The sequence below is a fragment of the Prorops nasuta genome, unplaced genomic scaffold, assembly GCF_024137725.1.
Source record: "Prorops nasuta isolate Cenicafe-Biocafe unplaced genomic scaffold, Cenicafe_Pnas_1.2 PNAS00004, whole genome shotgun sequence".
Classification (NCBI taxonomy): domain Eukaryota; kingdom Metazoa; phylum Arthropoda; class Insecta; order Hymenoptera; family Bethylidae; genus Prorops; species Prorops nasuta.
The window spans coordinates 326,914-343,343 of NW_027116801.1; the positions used below are offsets into that span (position 1 = coordinate 326,914).

Here is a 16,430-nt window from a genome sequence, read left to right on the forward strand (position 1 = left end):
TTGAGATATGTATACATACTACATACATATAAATCCTACATCCTCTCGCGGTGGCAGGCAATCGGATGAAATCTAAAGATTCAAGGTAACATAAACTGAACAAAACGGTTAATTTTAAAGGTCGGACTTGTTCGGAGCTTTTATATAAAATGCCAATAAAATTCGGATTTTATTCTACAGTTTTGTTGCCTTAAAGTTTTGCTCTCTCCCGATTTTTGAGCTTGGACAACAATAACACTGGACGGAGTCAATGAGGAATCCTAGGGAAAACTCCGTCGGAGCCATAAAGAGTCTATCTAAATAAAGTCATTGCGCCGAATGCGTGGCGGGGCTGAGCTGAGCAGAGCTGAGCGAGCCTGAGCGGGGCAGCGAGCTCATGCTATGCTGCCATGATGCACGTGAGCCACGCGAAGCTTCGATTGGTATAGGCTGGTATAGGCTATCCCGCGTCAATGAAAACTCATTTTTCGTTCAAGTTTAATAATTGACAAAAAAATTAAACATGAAGCAGGAGACCCACAGACCAGGTGCTTTAAAACAAGTAAATAAGGCTCATAAAACAGGAAGACATAGAAGTAAAGGATCTATTAGCAATGAGGTTAAGGGTAAGTTTTGTGTGTTTTGCTACTGTCCTTTTATTTGTCATTACTCCTTCTTAGGCAAATTATTATTTACAGGAAAAACAAATGTTAAAGCTTTGACGAAACGTTTTAAGAAGGAGTTGAGTAAGGATGCTCGTAGACTTCAGTCTATGCAAATAAGGAAGAAGAAGCGAGAAGAGGTTATAGCTCAGAAACGAAATCTCGGTAGTTCTGAAGCTGCTCCTATAATTATCTGTGTTATTCCGCTGCAAGAAGATTTGGAAGTTGAAAATATAGTCGATGTATTAGCTACTGCTGACGATGGTGCAACTGTCGCTAAAAGTCCTTGCGGTGTAACTCATTTAAGGTAAAATACGTAGTTAACTTACTGCACATTTTTGTGCAATAATTTTATAATTTATGTCATTTATCATAAATTTTTTTTTCTAGTTTACCAAGGTTTAAGCAAAGGTTTTCTGTGATTGTACCCCCCGTTGGGAATGTAATTGGTACATTGGATGCTGCAAAAATTGCCAATACATTGCTTTTCATATCTGCGCCAGTAAATGATAAACCTAATACGGAATATGTAGATTTATGGGGTGAGGAAATAATCGTTGCATGTTTAGCACAAGGTTTGCCGACTACGATAGCTGCTATTACAAAAACAGATAATCTCCATCCTAAAGTAGGGTTATTATTTTATATGATTATAGCTCCGAATCAGAGTAATAAAATATATGAATTTTACAGAAACGACACGATTGTAAACAGCAATTTCAGGAAGTAATTGGTAAATGGTTGCCAGAGGAGAAAGTTTTCCATCTTGATAAAGGAATGGATGCTTTGAACATCTTGAGAAGGGTTGGATCTCAAAAGCAGAGAGAAGTTTTATATAGAAAGAAAAGGCCACACCTGTTAGGTGAAGAGTTAAAATTTCAAACAAATAATTTGGGAACTAGCACAGGAACTTTAAAAGTGACAGGTTATTTGGAAGGAATGCCTTTATCTGTGAATGGTCTAATACATATAGTAGGACTTGGAGATTTTCAAATGTCACAAATCGAAGTTCACGAAGATCCCTATCCTTTGGATAAAAATCGTCAAAGGAAAAATGTCGAGTCAATTGACATTAATTATTATGCTGATGCTGAAAAGCAAGAGTCTTTACAAAGTGAAAATATTACTGACCCTATGGATGCGGAACAAACTTGGCCAACACAGGAGGAATTGGCACAAGCTGAAGCCCAGCGGAAGAAAAAAATTGTCAAAAGAGTGCCAAAGGGGACTTCCGAATACCAAGCTGCCTGGATTCCTGATGAGGATGGAGGTTTGTATATTATAAACCATTTTATGAGATCAGTTTTAACGTTTATTGCTTTTCCAGAGGATTTGAGCGAATATTCGGACGATGAATCTGATTACATGTCTATCGATGAGGCTAAATCTCAAGCAAATAGCGATGCGGATGCAGAAGATGGCGAAGAATACGAAACTATAACAATTTCAGAAGCACCCATGGATGAACAGCGTTATGACGAAGAAATAGATTTGATGGAAGAAAGACAAGCTATGGAGAAAGTTAAGCGTAAGTTTGAAATATGTTTTATCCGAGAACGTTTCTAATAATTTCTGTCACTTTTTATAGAAGCCAAATTAGACGCACAATTTCCTGATGAAGTGGATACACCTCAGAATACTTTGGCGAAAATAAGATTTCAGAAATATCGAGGACTTGAATCGTTTAGAACTAGTCTTTGGGATCCCAAGGAAAACTTACCATCCGATTACGCTCGTATATTTCAATTTGAGAATTTCGATCGAACGCGCAAACGTATATTCAAAGAAATTCAAGAGGTTGATACTGTTGGACCTTCAGTGAGTAGGAATAATCCCTCCCTACGTTTTATTTACTTTAAATTTTTATGTTATTTTTAAAAGAAGCAATTTACAGCCTGGATCTTATATAACTGTGAGCGTTGTTAACGTGAGGAAGGATCTCTTCAACGCGGTTTGTGCATTGAATAATCGACCAGTAATTCTGTTCGGTTTATTGCCCAACGAGCATAAAATGTCATTACTAAATGTTGTATTAAAAAATACCAATCAATATGAAGAACCGATAAAATCCAAAGAGAAATTGGTTTTTCAATGTGGCTTTAGGCGTTTCACAGCTTGCCCTGTTTTCAGTCAACACACTAATGGGAGCAAACACAAAGTAAACCAATAATACATTTATTAAATTTACGAATTGTAAAAACAATCAGGCGGTAAATGCAATTTTTTGTTAATATTTTAGTACGAAAGATTCTTTCAACCGGATACAACTATTGTGGCAAGCATGTACGCTCCGATTACGTTTCCTCCTTGCCCTGTATTATGTTATATAGAGAAGAAAGATGGCAATTTGGTAAGTTGATGATAAAAACAAATGTAAGGCAAATGACTCAATTAACGCGAATTTATAGAGTTTGATAAAGACAATCTTGTAGAAATATAAATTTTGAAATGTATAGATATTGAAACCGTAAAAAATCAATATATATATATATATATATATTTATCTGAATCGTGAGAAGAGTTGGAATCAAAAGTCTTCGCCTTTCTTTCTCTATTATCAATAATATGTAGCAAATATCGCTTATTCATCAACGAGCACTTGGCAATAAGTTGCTTCGATCCATTATTTTTCTTGGGGATGCTTTCTTCTTATTAATACTGCCTACTGACACTGACTGAACTACCGAAATTTACATGTCAATCGAATAATCATAGATAGCGACTTGATTGTTTTCTTAATTGCTTAACTTATTATTTAAATTCCATTTTTAGATTCACGATACTTTGTTTCAGTAAAATAACTAAAGAATATGTAAATACTATTTTTAAATGTATCAATATTGATTTATCACTTTATTTCGCGAAAATATAAATTACTGCGTGCTAATTGCGACATTTAGCTTCTATAAAAAAAAATTAAGTATGTACTCGAGCATTCGTTTCTCTTAACAGGTGTTAATTGCAACAGGAAGTGTACTTTCTGTAAACCCTGATAGGTTAGTGATAAAGAGAGTCGTCCTTAGCGGTCATCCATTCAAAGTAAATAAAAGATCAGCTGTGATTCGATTTATGTTTTTTAATCGAGAAGATATAAACTGGTTCAAACCGGTGCAGCTTAGGACCAAATATGGACGACGTGGGCACATCAAAGAACCTCTAGGTAAATATCTTAAAGATATTTATAACAGAAAAAATGCATTATTTACACAATATGTTTACTCCTTAATATTCTTATCAGGTACACATGGTCACATGAAATGCGTATTCAATGGTCAGCTAAAATCGCAAGACACGATTTTACTGAATTTATATAAACGAATTTTCCCCAAATGGACGTACGAGCCTTACCTCTTGGTAAATTCTCCCGATTTTCAGGAATATATGAATTTAGGCTGAAATATAGTAAAATTTAATATTTTGGTTTATACACATTAAGTATTACCACGCTCGTACATAGTGTATATATATATATATATATATATATATATATAAAGAAAATAAATATTTGGTATAAAACTGGTTTTACTCTTAGCTTTTCTATTGGATTTAAGAAAAAAAAAAAAAAAAGGAACAAAAAATCTGATGTAAATTTTGAAACGAACGAATGTTAAAGCATTGAAAATGAATGAGATGAAATAATAATCCATCGAGAATATTTATCGCGATGAATGCAAATTCCTGAGCCACGATTTAGCAAGGTACTCCTATTTTCTGACGGAGATTTTGCAGAGAAATTGTTAAATCTAGCAGAAAAGCATGCTGTTGCTGGGCTGGTGGTAACGGGAGAGCGAAGGGGTGATCGAGCCTGTGGCTGATCGGATTTTCGCGTCAGATGACATCGAAAGCTTTCTATGTATATTTTGTTGAAAAATCGATGGAAAACTACAGATTTTCTTTGGCAGAGCAAGAGTATCGCTAATTTCAGTAACAATTCATTTTGAAATCTTCAATTGAATTCATTGACGATGGAGAGACAATGAGAAATGTTCGCTCGAGTCAACCCAGTTTCCATTTGCCGATACACCGTCATTTTACGATACGAGTGTCTCTCGGGTGATTCGCCACTTGGCGCGCGGCCGGCCTTCTTCTTGCGCACAATACATCCTCCACGACTGAACGCGATTTCTCCCTCGACTTCCGTTCTGAGAAAACACGAGAGATTCCAAAGAAATAATATTCTGCATCGCGCGAGTAAAAGTTAACACGATCGATGATGAAAGTTTGTTCTCTCTCTTAAGAGATATAAGTAGTATAATAAATAAATATATTAATTGTTACAATAATACAGCAGCAACTTTAGACATTTTCACTGTTATTGGATTTCCGTTTGAGAGACGAGAGGGTAAAACTCTTCATACGTATATTTGGATGCTTCCTGGTTCTAACTGGCTGTAAACTGATGATTTTCAGGTAGCTGAGTTCTCGATCCCTGTTGCGCTCCTCAGGGCTGATTTTTTTTAGCAGAAGAGGTCCAGTGCACATCATGATGATGGAGCCCAAAGGGGCCATAAACACTACGGACACTACCGACATTCTAACAATATCCGTGGCAAAATTTATATTCTGCGCAATTCCGTTTTTCGTCGAACGTTCGAAGGACATCGGGGCCAAGGCTGCCTTAAAATTGATCATGAAATCATAAAGTAACGCGCGAATGAATTATTCTCGAGATATAATCTTGTTTGTTTTTCCAGCATGAAATTACAGTTATACCTGCATAGTTCCTTTGGGCAACCAAGAAAGTGCGACGAAAAGCTTCTCCTTCCGCGTCATGTCCGTTTTAAACACGGTGAAAAATGCGGATACCCCACGTACCTATATTATTATTCATTAATTCTAATCTTTCGAATATAGGATAGTTGATAAAGCAGACGAGATATACAGAGACGCAGTCCTACCACCAATCCACTAATGATGCAAAAGACGTACATTCCGAAACTCTCGAGGGACCAGTGACTAAAATCGATATCGGCGCCAATGACACCCACTAAAACCGGTTGCATGAAATGCCACGCGTAAGACGCTGCTTTTTGCAATGGTATAGTCTGGAAAATTGAGAGGAAATCCATTGGTTTATTTATGTCGCGTACGCGAGATTGTAAAAGCGGTGAACTGAGGTGGGGAGACATCGATTCCTCTTCTCCGGACAAAATCTGGCCAAGAGTTTCTTTTGGAATTTACAAAACGGATTAAAACTATGTGGTATAAATTTCACGACGAAGGTCCTAGTGCTCTCGGAAATGAAGGTAAATTTCGCGACATCTGCCCGGTTTACCGCGAGTCGCGGGACAAAAATGTATGGAGACTGCTTAAAGTAAGCCCTTTCCAAAGGCGAACAGTGTCATCGTGGCCCCATGCCCCCCCCCCCCCCCCCCCCGCCGACGACACTGTGCGTTTACCGACGTACATACAAGAGGAATGCACACATGCATACACCACCGGCTTCGTTCAACTTTCATACCGAATAGCCTTGCAGGAATGTCAAGAGAGCACTCTAGTCAACCTGAAACATCCATTGTTCCCTCCCTTCCGGGAAGCCGATGGTCTCTATAATTTTTGCAATTCTTACAAAATTCAACACTCGGGCACAATTATTTATGGACAAAAATGACGGGGATGGGAGAGAGAAATTTCTAAATTACACGCTTGGTCGTGGCGCAAGTTTCAGGATCTTAAAGTAAGAAAGATGGGAAGGATAGTAATAAATGTCAATAAGGATGCTACGGGAGGTATTATGGCACGCTTCTGCTGTAGGGCTGCCTCTGGAACGATTAAAAAAGTTAGCCGCGAGAATATCAGTCGCTAAACTTTCTTACTTTGCCGCTACTTGTTCGCCACCTTTAAGCTCCCCAGGAAAAGAAGAGCAAATTGAGAGAGAGAGAGAGAGGGGGGGGGGGGGAGCAAGGGGGAAAGTGAGTACGCCGAAGGAAAAACATGCTTATCGGGACTCGATCCATCCATATCAGTTTAATCGTTTAACAATTTAAGAGGCTGAACTAAAAACCTGAAATGCCTGTGAATAAAGTTGACGGGAGGTTTTGTCGAGCGAGAGAATCCGAAGGGAAACTCACGTTGTAGTCGAGCGTGAGGATTTTCCATCCGGTGATGGCGATGAAGGACATTAAAAAGATGGCGAGGAATCCTCCGCCGGTGATGGCCAATCTCGAGGCAGCTCCGTTGCACATGACCGATGCGAGGAACAAAGCAGCTGTTCGATACCACACCACGTGCTTCTGTAACAAAACGCTCGCACAAAGATGACAAACGCGAGAGAACTCTTTACAAGCTTTCGAACGCGCGAAAATACAAAAACAATCGAGTCAACGAAGCTTGAAATTTGGCCGTGCCAAGAATAGTAAGGGAAATGTTTACACTGCATACACTGCGTTCAATAGCGAGATGAATAAATTAGTGTTGCTTGGACCATTTTAATTAAAGGTTTTTTCATTTCATCCGCCAAGAGCTTTGTTTGTATATATATATATATAGAGAGAGAGAGAGAAGGAGACGAAGGACAACGCGATAGCTTTCCTTGTCCCAGATTACAAGATCGTACTTTCGCGCTACGTGAGTTGAATTCCGTCGGATATATTATAGCGGACAGGGAGAGGAACGTACATGGTTGCGATGTGGGAAGAAGGCGAGAAAAAAGCCCATGGCAACTCCAACGATAATACCGAGAATAAAATCCCGAAGACCTCCTGGTATCTTCGACCACCACTCCGTCCTGTGCTCGTCTGCAAAATCAATTCGCATTTTTATCAACGCATGCATCCCCTGCTGCTGCACACGGAGCAACGGCACATGTCATTTTTGCAATTTTACTTTTATCATTCAAAAAACTGACTTTAATTCATTTTTCTTTCGATCAAATCTGCCATTTTTAACGATTTTTCTTTCTTTTGGCGCAATTCAATTATTCTGTTTAGGACTTTTAAAAATTGCAAAAAATTGCACCTTCTCACCACAGCCTTCTGTCGCGTCTAATTCTTCTCGCTCTACAGATTTATCTCTCTATATAAAGGTTTACACACCCCTTCCACGTTTCTTTGTCATACACCAAGTAAGCGCAACGATCGGTCGAGAGAGAAATGCAACTTTGGTGAATTTCCCACAGAAGAATTATACACGCAGTGGCTTATTATACGGGGAGGAACTCTTACATCTACGTAATATTATATATACATATATATACACACACATATATATATGTATGTATGTATTTTGAGATTGATTAGGTTCGTACTACTACCACGGTACTACGAAGGTTATTACCATCGGCGAAAACCACGGTGTAACAAACGGAGAAGAGCCAAACAATGAAGACGGTGTCAATGGAGGCTGCGGTACAAAGCAAACTCGCTATGCCTTTATCCTCTCCGTAACCCTCTTCGGCTAACGCTAGAACGCAATTGACAGTCACCACGGGAGACAAAGATGCCACGATCGTGCTGAAAAGCAGAAAATCCAATGCGTCTCGAATTCTCTCACAAATTATACACAATTGTTTCCCCGAAGGAAATAATCTTCGGTCGAAAAACTACGGACAAGCTCCTGTATATACGTGGCGTGGGGCCGCTGTGCGTGCGTGTGTGTGTCCGACCGACCGACCGATCAAAGATCGCACGCGAGTCAAGCGCGTTGCGACTTGCGCGACTGGTCCTCGAGAAACGCAGTGTTATTTACAAACAAAGCCCTCGATCTTGGACACATTTGTATTCGCGCCATCTGGATCTTGTGTACACACAACACTGCTGGATCTTCGACTCTCAGTCTCAATGCCACACACTATTGCACAGTGGGTAACGAATTGTGGCTCGGGAGAATCAAGCGTGCCACGAATTCCGACTTTCTAATTATACGTGTAAATTAAGGCTATCGCGCACTTTTCTTAGACAATCAAACGTGCTACAATTTCAAACTCACTTTCTTTCTAAACAATTCTTTTCTCAAACGTATTTAACGTCAGGGAATGTATATATGTATATATGTGCATAAGTCAATAAGAGCGTGTTGCTATTTTGTCACACGCTCGAAATCATTGCGCGGCAGTTTCGACAAGGTCAGTTTTCAAATGTGTTGTAAGCCAGCCTCTACTCCCATAAGTTTCTCGACAATAGAAAAACTGACGTCCGAATTAAAGGAGAAACGCGTTTGCATTTCGAGATAATTTCTGCCCGTGCTACAAAATTGAGTTGCGTGACCAAAGGTTTGGCAGAGAGTTTGCGTTACCCAGCCAGGAAGGCCCAGGTCCAGTCCATGAGGAGGAAGAATCTTGCAACGAGGGCAACAGCCAGCATTTCGAGGGAACAAGGGACTATGGAGAGGAGGAGGATGGCGAGTCTGTTGTCCCTGATGGAGGTGGTGGTGGTTTGCAGTCCAGCCCGGACGATGATGAAGGTCAGGCAGAAATTTCGGATTTTCGAGAGGGTGCTGTATCCGATTTGCTCGGAGATGTCGTAGAGTCCCGAATTTCGGACGATGATACCTGAGAGGAGCATCCCGAAGACCGGGGGTAGTTGGAGGTAAGGCACGTGGGTGAGCAGCCATCCGAGTGAGTAGGATGAGACGATGACGAAGAATAAGCCGAAGATGTTGCCACCCGGTAGCATCGGGTCTCCCAGCATGAGGAACAGGATGACCCAGGACATACCGACCAAGCCAACGGAAGTGGCCAACCAGAAAAGGGTAGCCCAGGTCATCTTTTGGCCCAAGCAGGTCGATATCGCCTTGTCAACGGCCATCTCTCGCAGCACCGGATGACAAAACGTCGCCCGGCCGCAGCAGCTCTCGTCCATCTCTGGCCCATTCTCGCCTCTCGACGACCCTCCGGACGCACCTGCACCATTCGCCACCTCCGACTTTCCTCCGACACCAAAATACACGCTTTAATTCGATACCGCGCAATCACCCTCGTGCGCTATATTTGCTATAGGGTAGGAAATCCAAGGACCTTACCTGTCGATCGGGAAACATCCTGAAAAAAACTTTGAAAAAATATTTACTGAAACTCCTGTGCTCCATCATTCTTTTCCCTTACCTCCCAGGATCTATAACCTTGTCTTTCTCCGTCATTTCAACGGCCCCCTCCGCTGCAGAATTCTTCACGGCGCTTTCCAACGAACCCATCCGATGAGATTACACTCTCCGACTTTCGGGGATTTCTTCGCGCGACGCCCACACGAGAATTACGAATTAAGCTCCAATTGCTATGTATGCGCCTGTGTATTCTGGTCCTACCTAATCCGGCTTAGTCATTTCTTTTCTATAAATTATTGTCAACGCAGGTTAAGTCGATTATATTATTTTCAACGAGATATCGAGTTTTCTTCACGCGCGACAGCTGATAGTCGAGCGGTTGGAGCGTCGATTTATTCTTGAGGAGGAAAAGTTCGCGTGGGTAAGCGAGAAATCCGTATGTTTGCAGCGGGGGAAGGGAAAAATGAGGGGGGGGGGGGGTATAAGAATTTATCGTAGAGTGGACAATTTATTCCTTAATCGTTATCCTCGATGGAATATGATGAAAGGATATTTCTCAGGAGTCTTGGATGACGGTTGGGTCATCCTAGTCTCTTTCGCGGTTAAAGAGAAATCTGAAAGGGTTGGGGTGGGGTACACACGCATACACGCAAGAAACCGTCCGGAAAAAAGAGGGTGCCCGACTCTAAAGATTCTTCCATGGCCTTCAAAGGATTCCACGGATATTGAATAATTTCAGATACGCGGGCCGCGTCTTATGAAATATTTTCAAGCATAACTTTACGCTTGACCAGCTCTCACCCTTTCTCCTTCCATTCCCGTCCGAATTTCGATATCTTATACCCTCTCCCCCCATTTCCATTTCATTTTGTGCCCGTACGCCTGCAAATCGAATCTGCATACGAGTCTCCTTCCCACTCGCGCTCAGCCCAAGGTCACCTGTAAATTCCGACTTGAACAATTTCCCCGTATTACAGCTCATCCCTCTCACTCGATTTTTTTCCTCGGCATCAACTTTCGAGCCTCGTCCGAGATAAACGAAAACTGTTTTCTAAATCGCTAAAAAATGTCAGGTGCAGCAATCTGTATCCGTCACGGGAATTCACGCGCAGAATTTTAATAGCGAATTCGCCTAGGCGGCTCCTGCAGCAGCAGCTCGCATAGAGCGTTTCCTCTTGCTCGACGCGCCGCCTCTAAACAAATTAATTTTTTCGCCTCGGGCCGAGGAAAGATTTCTCGAGGATGGATTTATAATTGTTCCGCGAAGTCTTCTTCTCGAGGCACAAGGATCGAGCATCTATGAAAAAATTACTAAGGCGGGGGGATTTTCGGTCGAGCCTGCAGCGCTGGAATGTATATATATATATATATAGGTATATAATTGCGAAAACAGCTAGAGTGTCGGTAGGATAGCTGCGCGTTCGGATTTAATGGCACGACTGCAGTAGCGCGTTTAGGGAAGTCGATAAATGCTGTGGCTGAAACATGCAATGACGAAGTTTCGCAATTGGGAAAGCTCTCCTTCCGTTTGCTTTCTCAAACTTGACGGTAGCTCCCATTAGCCATTGTGAAACTCGATAATTGGCTGCTGGCTGAACATTTTTTTCAAGCCACTCTTTGGCGTAAAATCGAGACGAGAATTACGTGTATGAATTAGAAGGGGGAGGAGGATAAGGAGAAATAAAAGAAATTGGTGAAAGAGTATTTAATTTTTTTATTGGCATTCCTATATTGGCTGGCCGGGTGGAAATGATAGGGAAATGAAAGGATAATTTTAAATAGGATGAGAATAACGACGGGAAATGTATAACCTATATATATATATATATACATCTCTCTCTCTCTCTACAAGCCAAGTTAAAAAATAGACGATTTCGTTGGACAAAGAGATAAACGGTTTTAAGTGCGTCCGATAATAACCCGTCGCCATAATTTTCTCTAAACGATCTCTTAAACCCATAAAACCTCTATCAGACCTGAAAAGAATCGATTCCATAAAAGCTTGTTACACAAGCAGTGACCATTTCGTTTAATTATTCACCCTAACCGCGCGTTTTATCCTGCACCGTAAAAATCAAAATTGTCTTCGAATACTTTATTTATATATTTTATATAATATTTCGATGACTCATCCAACGTCCATCGCACTTTCCTCCAGGAGAAAAATTTCGTTTCCCCCTGTTTCTTTTTTCCTTTCTCTATATAACAAAAGCTTGCAAGTGCAACTTGACTAATTTTCTTGTTTTGCTTCGAGCCGCGTTAACGCCTTGGTACACATTTCCTTATAAAAGCAATTGTTCTCTCGAGGCGTATATAATATCAAAAGGTAGCTCGCGTTTCCCCCTTGAGAGAGCAGCGAGAGAAAAGTTGACCTATCTTTTTTAAATTATGGATGGCACGTAAAGAAGATGGCAAAGGCAGGAAAGAAGCTTGGAGAATAAAAGGATAACGGATAATATACGGTGATAGTGGCTTCCGTTGAATATATTTAGTTGCTAGAATGACATGTATGATATATATTTAATTACATGGAAATATTTTTCAAGATTCCTCGAGGAAAGTTTAAAAAGTAATTGTTGGATTTTCATTTTTTAACAGCGACGAGGGACGCAGTCTTGAAAAATGTGTCAGGGTGACCGATGAAAATTGAATAAATGCACAGTTGGTGCAAATTTTATGAGAAATTAAGCAGAAAGACAGCGAATAAAATATCGATTCGACTTACTTTTTTCAATAAAATAAACTCTTTCGTGACTTATTTAAATTTTAAGACTTTTATTCTAGCCATTAAACTTATCTATGCTTCATTTTTGCAGAAACGATAAGTTACATATATGATATAAAAGAAATGTTCACTGTGTGCATTTGATATTATATATTTGTCCAGAAACCAATTTCAAATGCAATTCATTGACTTTGCACAATGAAATTTAACAACGTATTTTATTTACTGACCTGTCTGTTAATTTTGGCAGTTTCTTGGGAAATGTCGGTAGAAGCAGCACCGATTGACGAGAAGAAACGTGCAGTGAATAATAACAGGTTAGTATGAAATTAATAATAACATTTTACAACTTAATATGCTTGTGATAATTCGATCTTTAATGCTTAAGGTAACATATGTTTTTTGACAAATTAACAGAAAACCATGGCTCCAAACAGGATGGGAGGGAATGCTGCAATATATATTTAACTTATTCTAACGTAATAAAAGAATCTTTGTCATGTGATTATATAAAAAACTATTTTCCTTCGAGTGCCACTTGTTGCAATTATTGTTGTACCATAACATTATAAAATGTTTATTAAGGCTGTGAGAGATAATAATAAACAGTTTAATTTCGTCATTGTATAAAATTAATATTTCTTAAAACACTAAGAGTTTCGAATTTTATGCATATATTCTTATTTATCAATATTGGAAATTTTCACGAGTTTTTACATTTAAAGCACGTGTCTCTAAATTATATGACAGTACTATTAAAACTTGAAGTTATAAATCAAAGTCGTTACATATAGGGGAGTTTGTGGCAAGTTATAACAATTTTCGAAAAAATGGGCATATAATTTTTTTACGATAATTATTTTTTCTTAAAGCTCAACACTATTCGTTCATGTAACACACACAAACATCATTTATAATCCTTACTTATCTGTGCCAAAAGAAATAAAATTTCTTTTAAAAATAAGTCGCGACTCTGTTATAATTTGTACCACATTTCAGACAAGTTGGAACAGATGCTTTTCAAGTGTTATAATGAAAATGACCAAATTTAGAATTAGAAATGGTTTTGTTCACTATTCCTCTATTAATCAACGGAATAATGGTTCACTGCATTTCAATTCAACATTTCTAGCAAACAAGAACGAAAAGTATTCGCACACACAATCAATCAAAAATTCATTGAATTATAGTTAATATAGACAAATGTAACAATTTTTTAACTCACCCTTTACATACGCCTACACTTAGCAAAAAAAATGCACATTGCACCCACTTCCTCGTCGCTAGATTTACTGTAAGCATCTTTGCAAACCAAGGCTGCTACAAGTTATCTTAACCTATAGTTTTGAAGGTTTAGCGAAGGAATTAAAGTAGTATTGTTTAAATCATAATACACAGGAAGAATAAATATATATATAGGTATTCATTGTTTTTGTCAATATTAAGCAATTTACCTTAAATAAAAATTTAAGGAAATATATTTTTTTCCACATTCAGTTTAGATGGCTGAAAGGAAAGTCGTTACTGTTACCTCTTATTTTTGGCCATTTCGATCAGGCACTGATTGTATTTACGTATATAACAATAAGGCTAGTCCTAGTCGAAATGTTCATAGTGAAAAATCTGCTGAAAAATTGTAAAAACCATTGCGCGTGATGAGCGCGTTACAATTAAGTTATATCCGCAGTGTTACAAACTAACCCCTAGCTCCTCGAGACATAAATTTACTCATGTACAAGCGAGAACAAAAAATTGTTTAAAAATGGAAAAATCAATAACGACTGAAATAATTCAGGTATAATCAAGTTGACCTTTCTAGCAAAAATCTACGAGCTTTCTAATTAGCCTGCACTTGTATATCACGGACATTGAAATAATGTTGAATTCACGTGTGAAATAAAAGAGAGAACTATATAATATAAATATATATAAAGAAATGCACGCACGAAAATAAATGCAAACCTTCTCCATTGAAATCCTTAGCTTAAAAATCAGCAAATCCATCGAATCGTTATAATTTTTGTTTGATTTAATCCGAGCTTATTGTCTCAAGGTAAGCTCCACCGGGGCGAAAACGGGGGCATTAATGAGGTGGCGCTCCTTTGTTAAGATTACGAAAGGGATGTGGAGGGGGGTTGGGGAAGGGGGTAGCACGTGTTTGCACGGCGAATTGCATTGTTCGTTGAATTATAGTGCACTTTAGCTCAACAGGGGGTTGGACGTGGGAGGATGCGCATATAGTTTCATTTACGACGTTGCAACGTCGAGTTTTCGCGTTGGTCGCTGAGTCCGGCCATATTGTCGAGGTGCGGGAATAGCCTTGTAAGACGGGCGAACGTGGGCAAAGTGCCTCGAACGTTAATTCTCTGCCGATACCACTCGGTTATAACCACGAAATACCTTGTCCGAACGTCACTTTCTGTTTTTCCACTTTGCGCCGGTTACGTCACTTTGAAGCTTTTACTTTTACGAGTCATGTCTGTCCCGCACACGGACCTTTACTACTCGCGCCATAATCCCCACTTATCGGTCGATCGCACAAACATTCCCCGTAGTCACAATCTAGCCAACTTTATTGTTCCCTCCTATATATATATATATATACGCGCCGCGCTTTTACCAAGCTAGTATATACACATACATACATGCACGTAAGATGGCTGTGATGAATGAACCAACGCTTTTCCACCGAAACACACAGCGTTTATATAATATCGAATGTGCTATTAAGAAACCCTTTATTGGATAACGTGCTATATCTAATTATTATTATTAGGACCAAGAACATTTCCTCGAGAACAGGAAATACCTCAGGAGGGCATTCTTATCGTCCTTTCAGCTTTACGATGGTGATTAAGCACGATTCGGAGCTTTTCCTCGTCGATTTGCGATTTCTTCTTCGTAAGTAGAAAAATACGTCTGGCAGTTAAAATGGAGTAGTATATATTCTTGTGTGTGATAATTTCTCGCGCTGGATATCGTTGTCCAATATCGGTTATCCGTCCATGTGATATAGGAAACTAAAAGTGGAGGAGGGAGGTATAGGGGAATATTTAGATAGGGAAAATAAGAAAATGTCGATAATAAGAGAATATGGAGAATGTTCGCTGTATGCATGGATAATCCATAAAATTTATAGTAGTTGACTAATTCGAGCGTGCGAGATCCGAGGCAATGGCGCCGGCTCTCTATATTCGCCCCCCCCCCCTCCCCACCCCTCATCCCCTTTCGTCCCAGGCCAATCTCTCGCGCATTCTCAGTCATCCCTTGCCTCCCCCACATTCGGCCAAGAAACCCCTACGTCTCTCCTACCGTTCTTCGCGCGAATATTCAGTTGGCGAACGATCCTCGCCGCGATCGTGCCGAATTCGTAAATTTCAATCATCATCCTCATCGCTTCTCTTCCTATCCCATCGATCACTCGTCTTACTTTCTACACTTTGCATTTTGTACTTCTGATACCACATTCCCTCCCCCCTATCCTGCCACTGTCATCGACACTCGAGAGAACCACGATGAATTCGTTTCGTCACCTGTGAATTCGTTCGGTGTCTCGATATATATATATATATATAGTTGACCGTCGAGAATTATAAACAAGTTTCTTTTGTTGTTTCTCTCTGATACACCTGTGACCTACCGTTCCCTTTCAACCCAACTCGGATAACTGACGCTGGACTGCTCGCTAAGATCTTTGGTGAGTAACTCTCCCCTCGTCATCTCTATAATACTCCAGCCCTATATTATTCTCATTTCAATTATTGTCTACAATTTTTATCTCCTGCTTCATACTTCTTTCATTCAATTATTCAAATTTTATGCAATTATTCAACTCGTCTTTTAACGAGAGCTCTTACGTTCTAATAAAATGTTAATGATATTGTTAATATTTTATACATTTCATGCATTCTATTTTAGAAATAACTTGTAGAAATGTGTTTAATTAATTTTTTAACTATTTTTCTATATTTTTAATTTTCCAAACAGAAAGTTTCGCGTGGTTTGAGGTACAGTTTTGTGTTTTTGTATATAGTTTTTCTCCACTGTATCTACCGTATAGCGCAGCAAAATTACCCACCGATACA

At 39.5% G+C, this 16,430-nt stretch overlaps 3 protein-coding genes across 4 annotated transcripts in view; 2 read left to right on the forward strand and 1 right to left on the reverse strand.

Annotated features, from left to right (window-relative positions):
* The first annotated feature begins 362 nt into the window (after positions 1 to 362).
* Positions 363 to 12,839, forward strand: Tsr1 (Tsr1 ribosome assembly factor). 2 transcript variants are annotated; one of them, XM_066725287.1, is made up of 12 exons: positions 363 to 605; positions 678 to 948; positions 1,032 to 1,269; positions 1,335 to 1,911; positions 1,969 to 2,169; positions 2,230 to 2,459; positions 2,536 to 2,799; positions 2,881 to 2,991; positions 3,594 to 3,801; positions 3,880 to 3,995; positions 12,596 to 12,662; positions 12,763 to 12,839. In XM_066725287.1, exons 1-11 carry the CDS (start codon positions 503 to 505, stop codon positions 12,614 to 12,616), a joined length of 2,340 nt encoding a protein of 779 aa, XP_066581384.1. In that variant the 5' UTR covers positions 363 to 502; the 3' UTR covers positions 12,617 to 12,662; positions 12,763 to 12,839. The 2 variants fall into 2 exon arrangements, with proteins under 2 accessions (XP_066581384.1, XP_066581383.1); XM_066725286.1 differs by lacking the exons at positions 12,596 to 12,662; positions 12,763 to 12,839 and having other exon boundaries at positions 3,880 to 4,157.
* On the reverse strand, positions 4,938 to 9,770 carry LOC136772930 (sodium/hydrogen exchanger 9B2-like). The gene is made up of 9 exons (XM_066726181.1): positions 9,682 to 9,770; positions 9,600 to 9,618; positions 8,874 to 9,502; positions 7,917 to 8,092; positions 7,260 to 7,378; positions 6,713 to 6,874; positions 5,540 to 5,686; positions 5,355 to 5,456; positions 4,938 to 5,258 (listed from the first exon to the last, which is right to left on the reverse strand). The coding sequence occupies exons 1-9, from the start codon at positions 9,768 to 9,770 to the stop codon at positions 4,938 to 4,940; spliced, it is 1,764 nt and encodes a 587-aa protein (XP_066582278.1).
* A 2,991-nt stretch (positions 12,840 to 15,830) lies between the features above and the next one.
* Positions 15,831 to 16,430, forward strand: part of LOC136772345 (uncharacterized) — a 140,579-nt gene continuing 139,979 nt past the window's right edge. The window contains exon 1 of the mRNA XM_066725255.1: positions 15,831 to 16,042. The gene's annotated coding sequence lies outside the window, so the exon portion shown is untranslated. The remainder of the gene's footprint in view (positions 16,043 to 16,430) is intronic.

Coding starts and splice junctions, on each gene's coding strand:
- LOC136772930 (XM_066726181.1), bottom strand. CDS start 9,770: ATGGGTTCGTTGGAAAGCGCCGTGAAGAATTCTGCAGCGGAGGGGGCC. Junction 8,093..8,873: donor ACCTGGGCCTTCCTGGCTGG/GTAACGCAAACT, acceptor TCTGCTTTTCAG/CACGATCGTGGCATCTTTGT. Junction 6,875..7,259: donor TCTTCCCACATCGCAACCAT/GTACGTTCCTCT, acceptor GTTTTGTTACAG/AAGCACGTGGTGTGGTATCG.
- Tsr1 (XM_066725286.1), top strand. CDS start 503: ATGAAGCAGGAGACCCACAGACCAGGTGCTTTAAAACAAGTAAATAAG. Junction 949..1,031: donor TGCGGTGTAACTCATTTAAG/GTAAAATACGTA, acceptor TTTTTTTTCTAG/TTTACCAAGGTTTAAGCAAA. Junction 2,460..2,535: donor TTGATACTGTTGGACCTTCA/GTGAGTAGGAAT, acceptor AGCAATTTACAG/CCTGGATCTTATATAACTGT.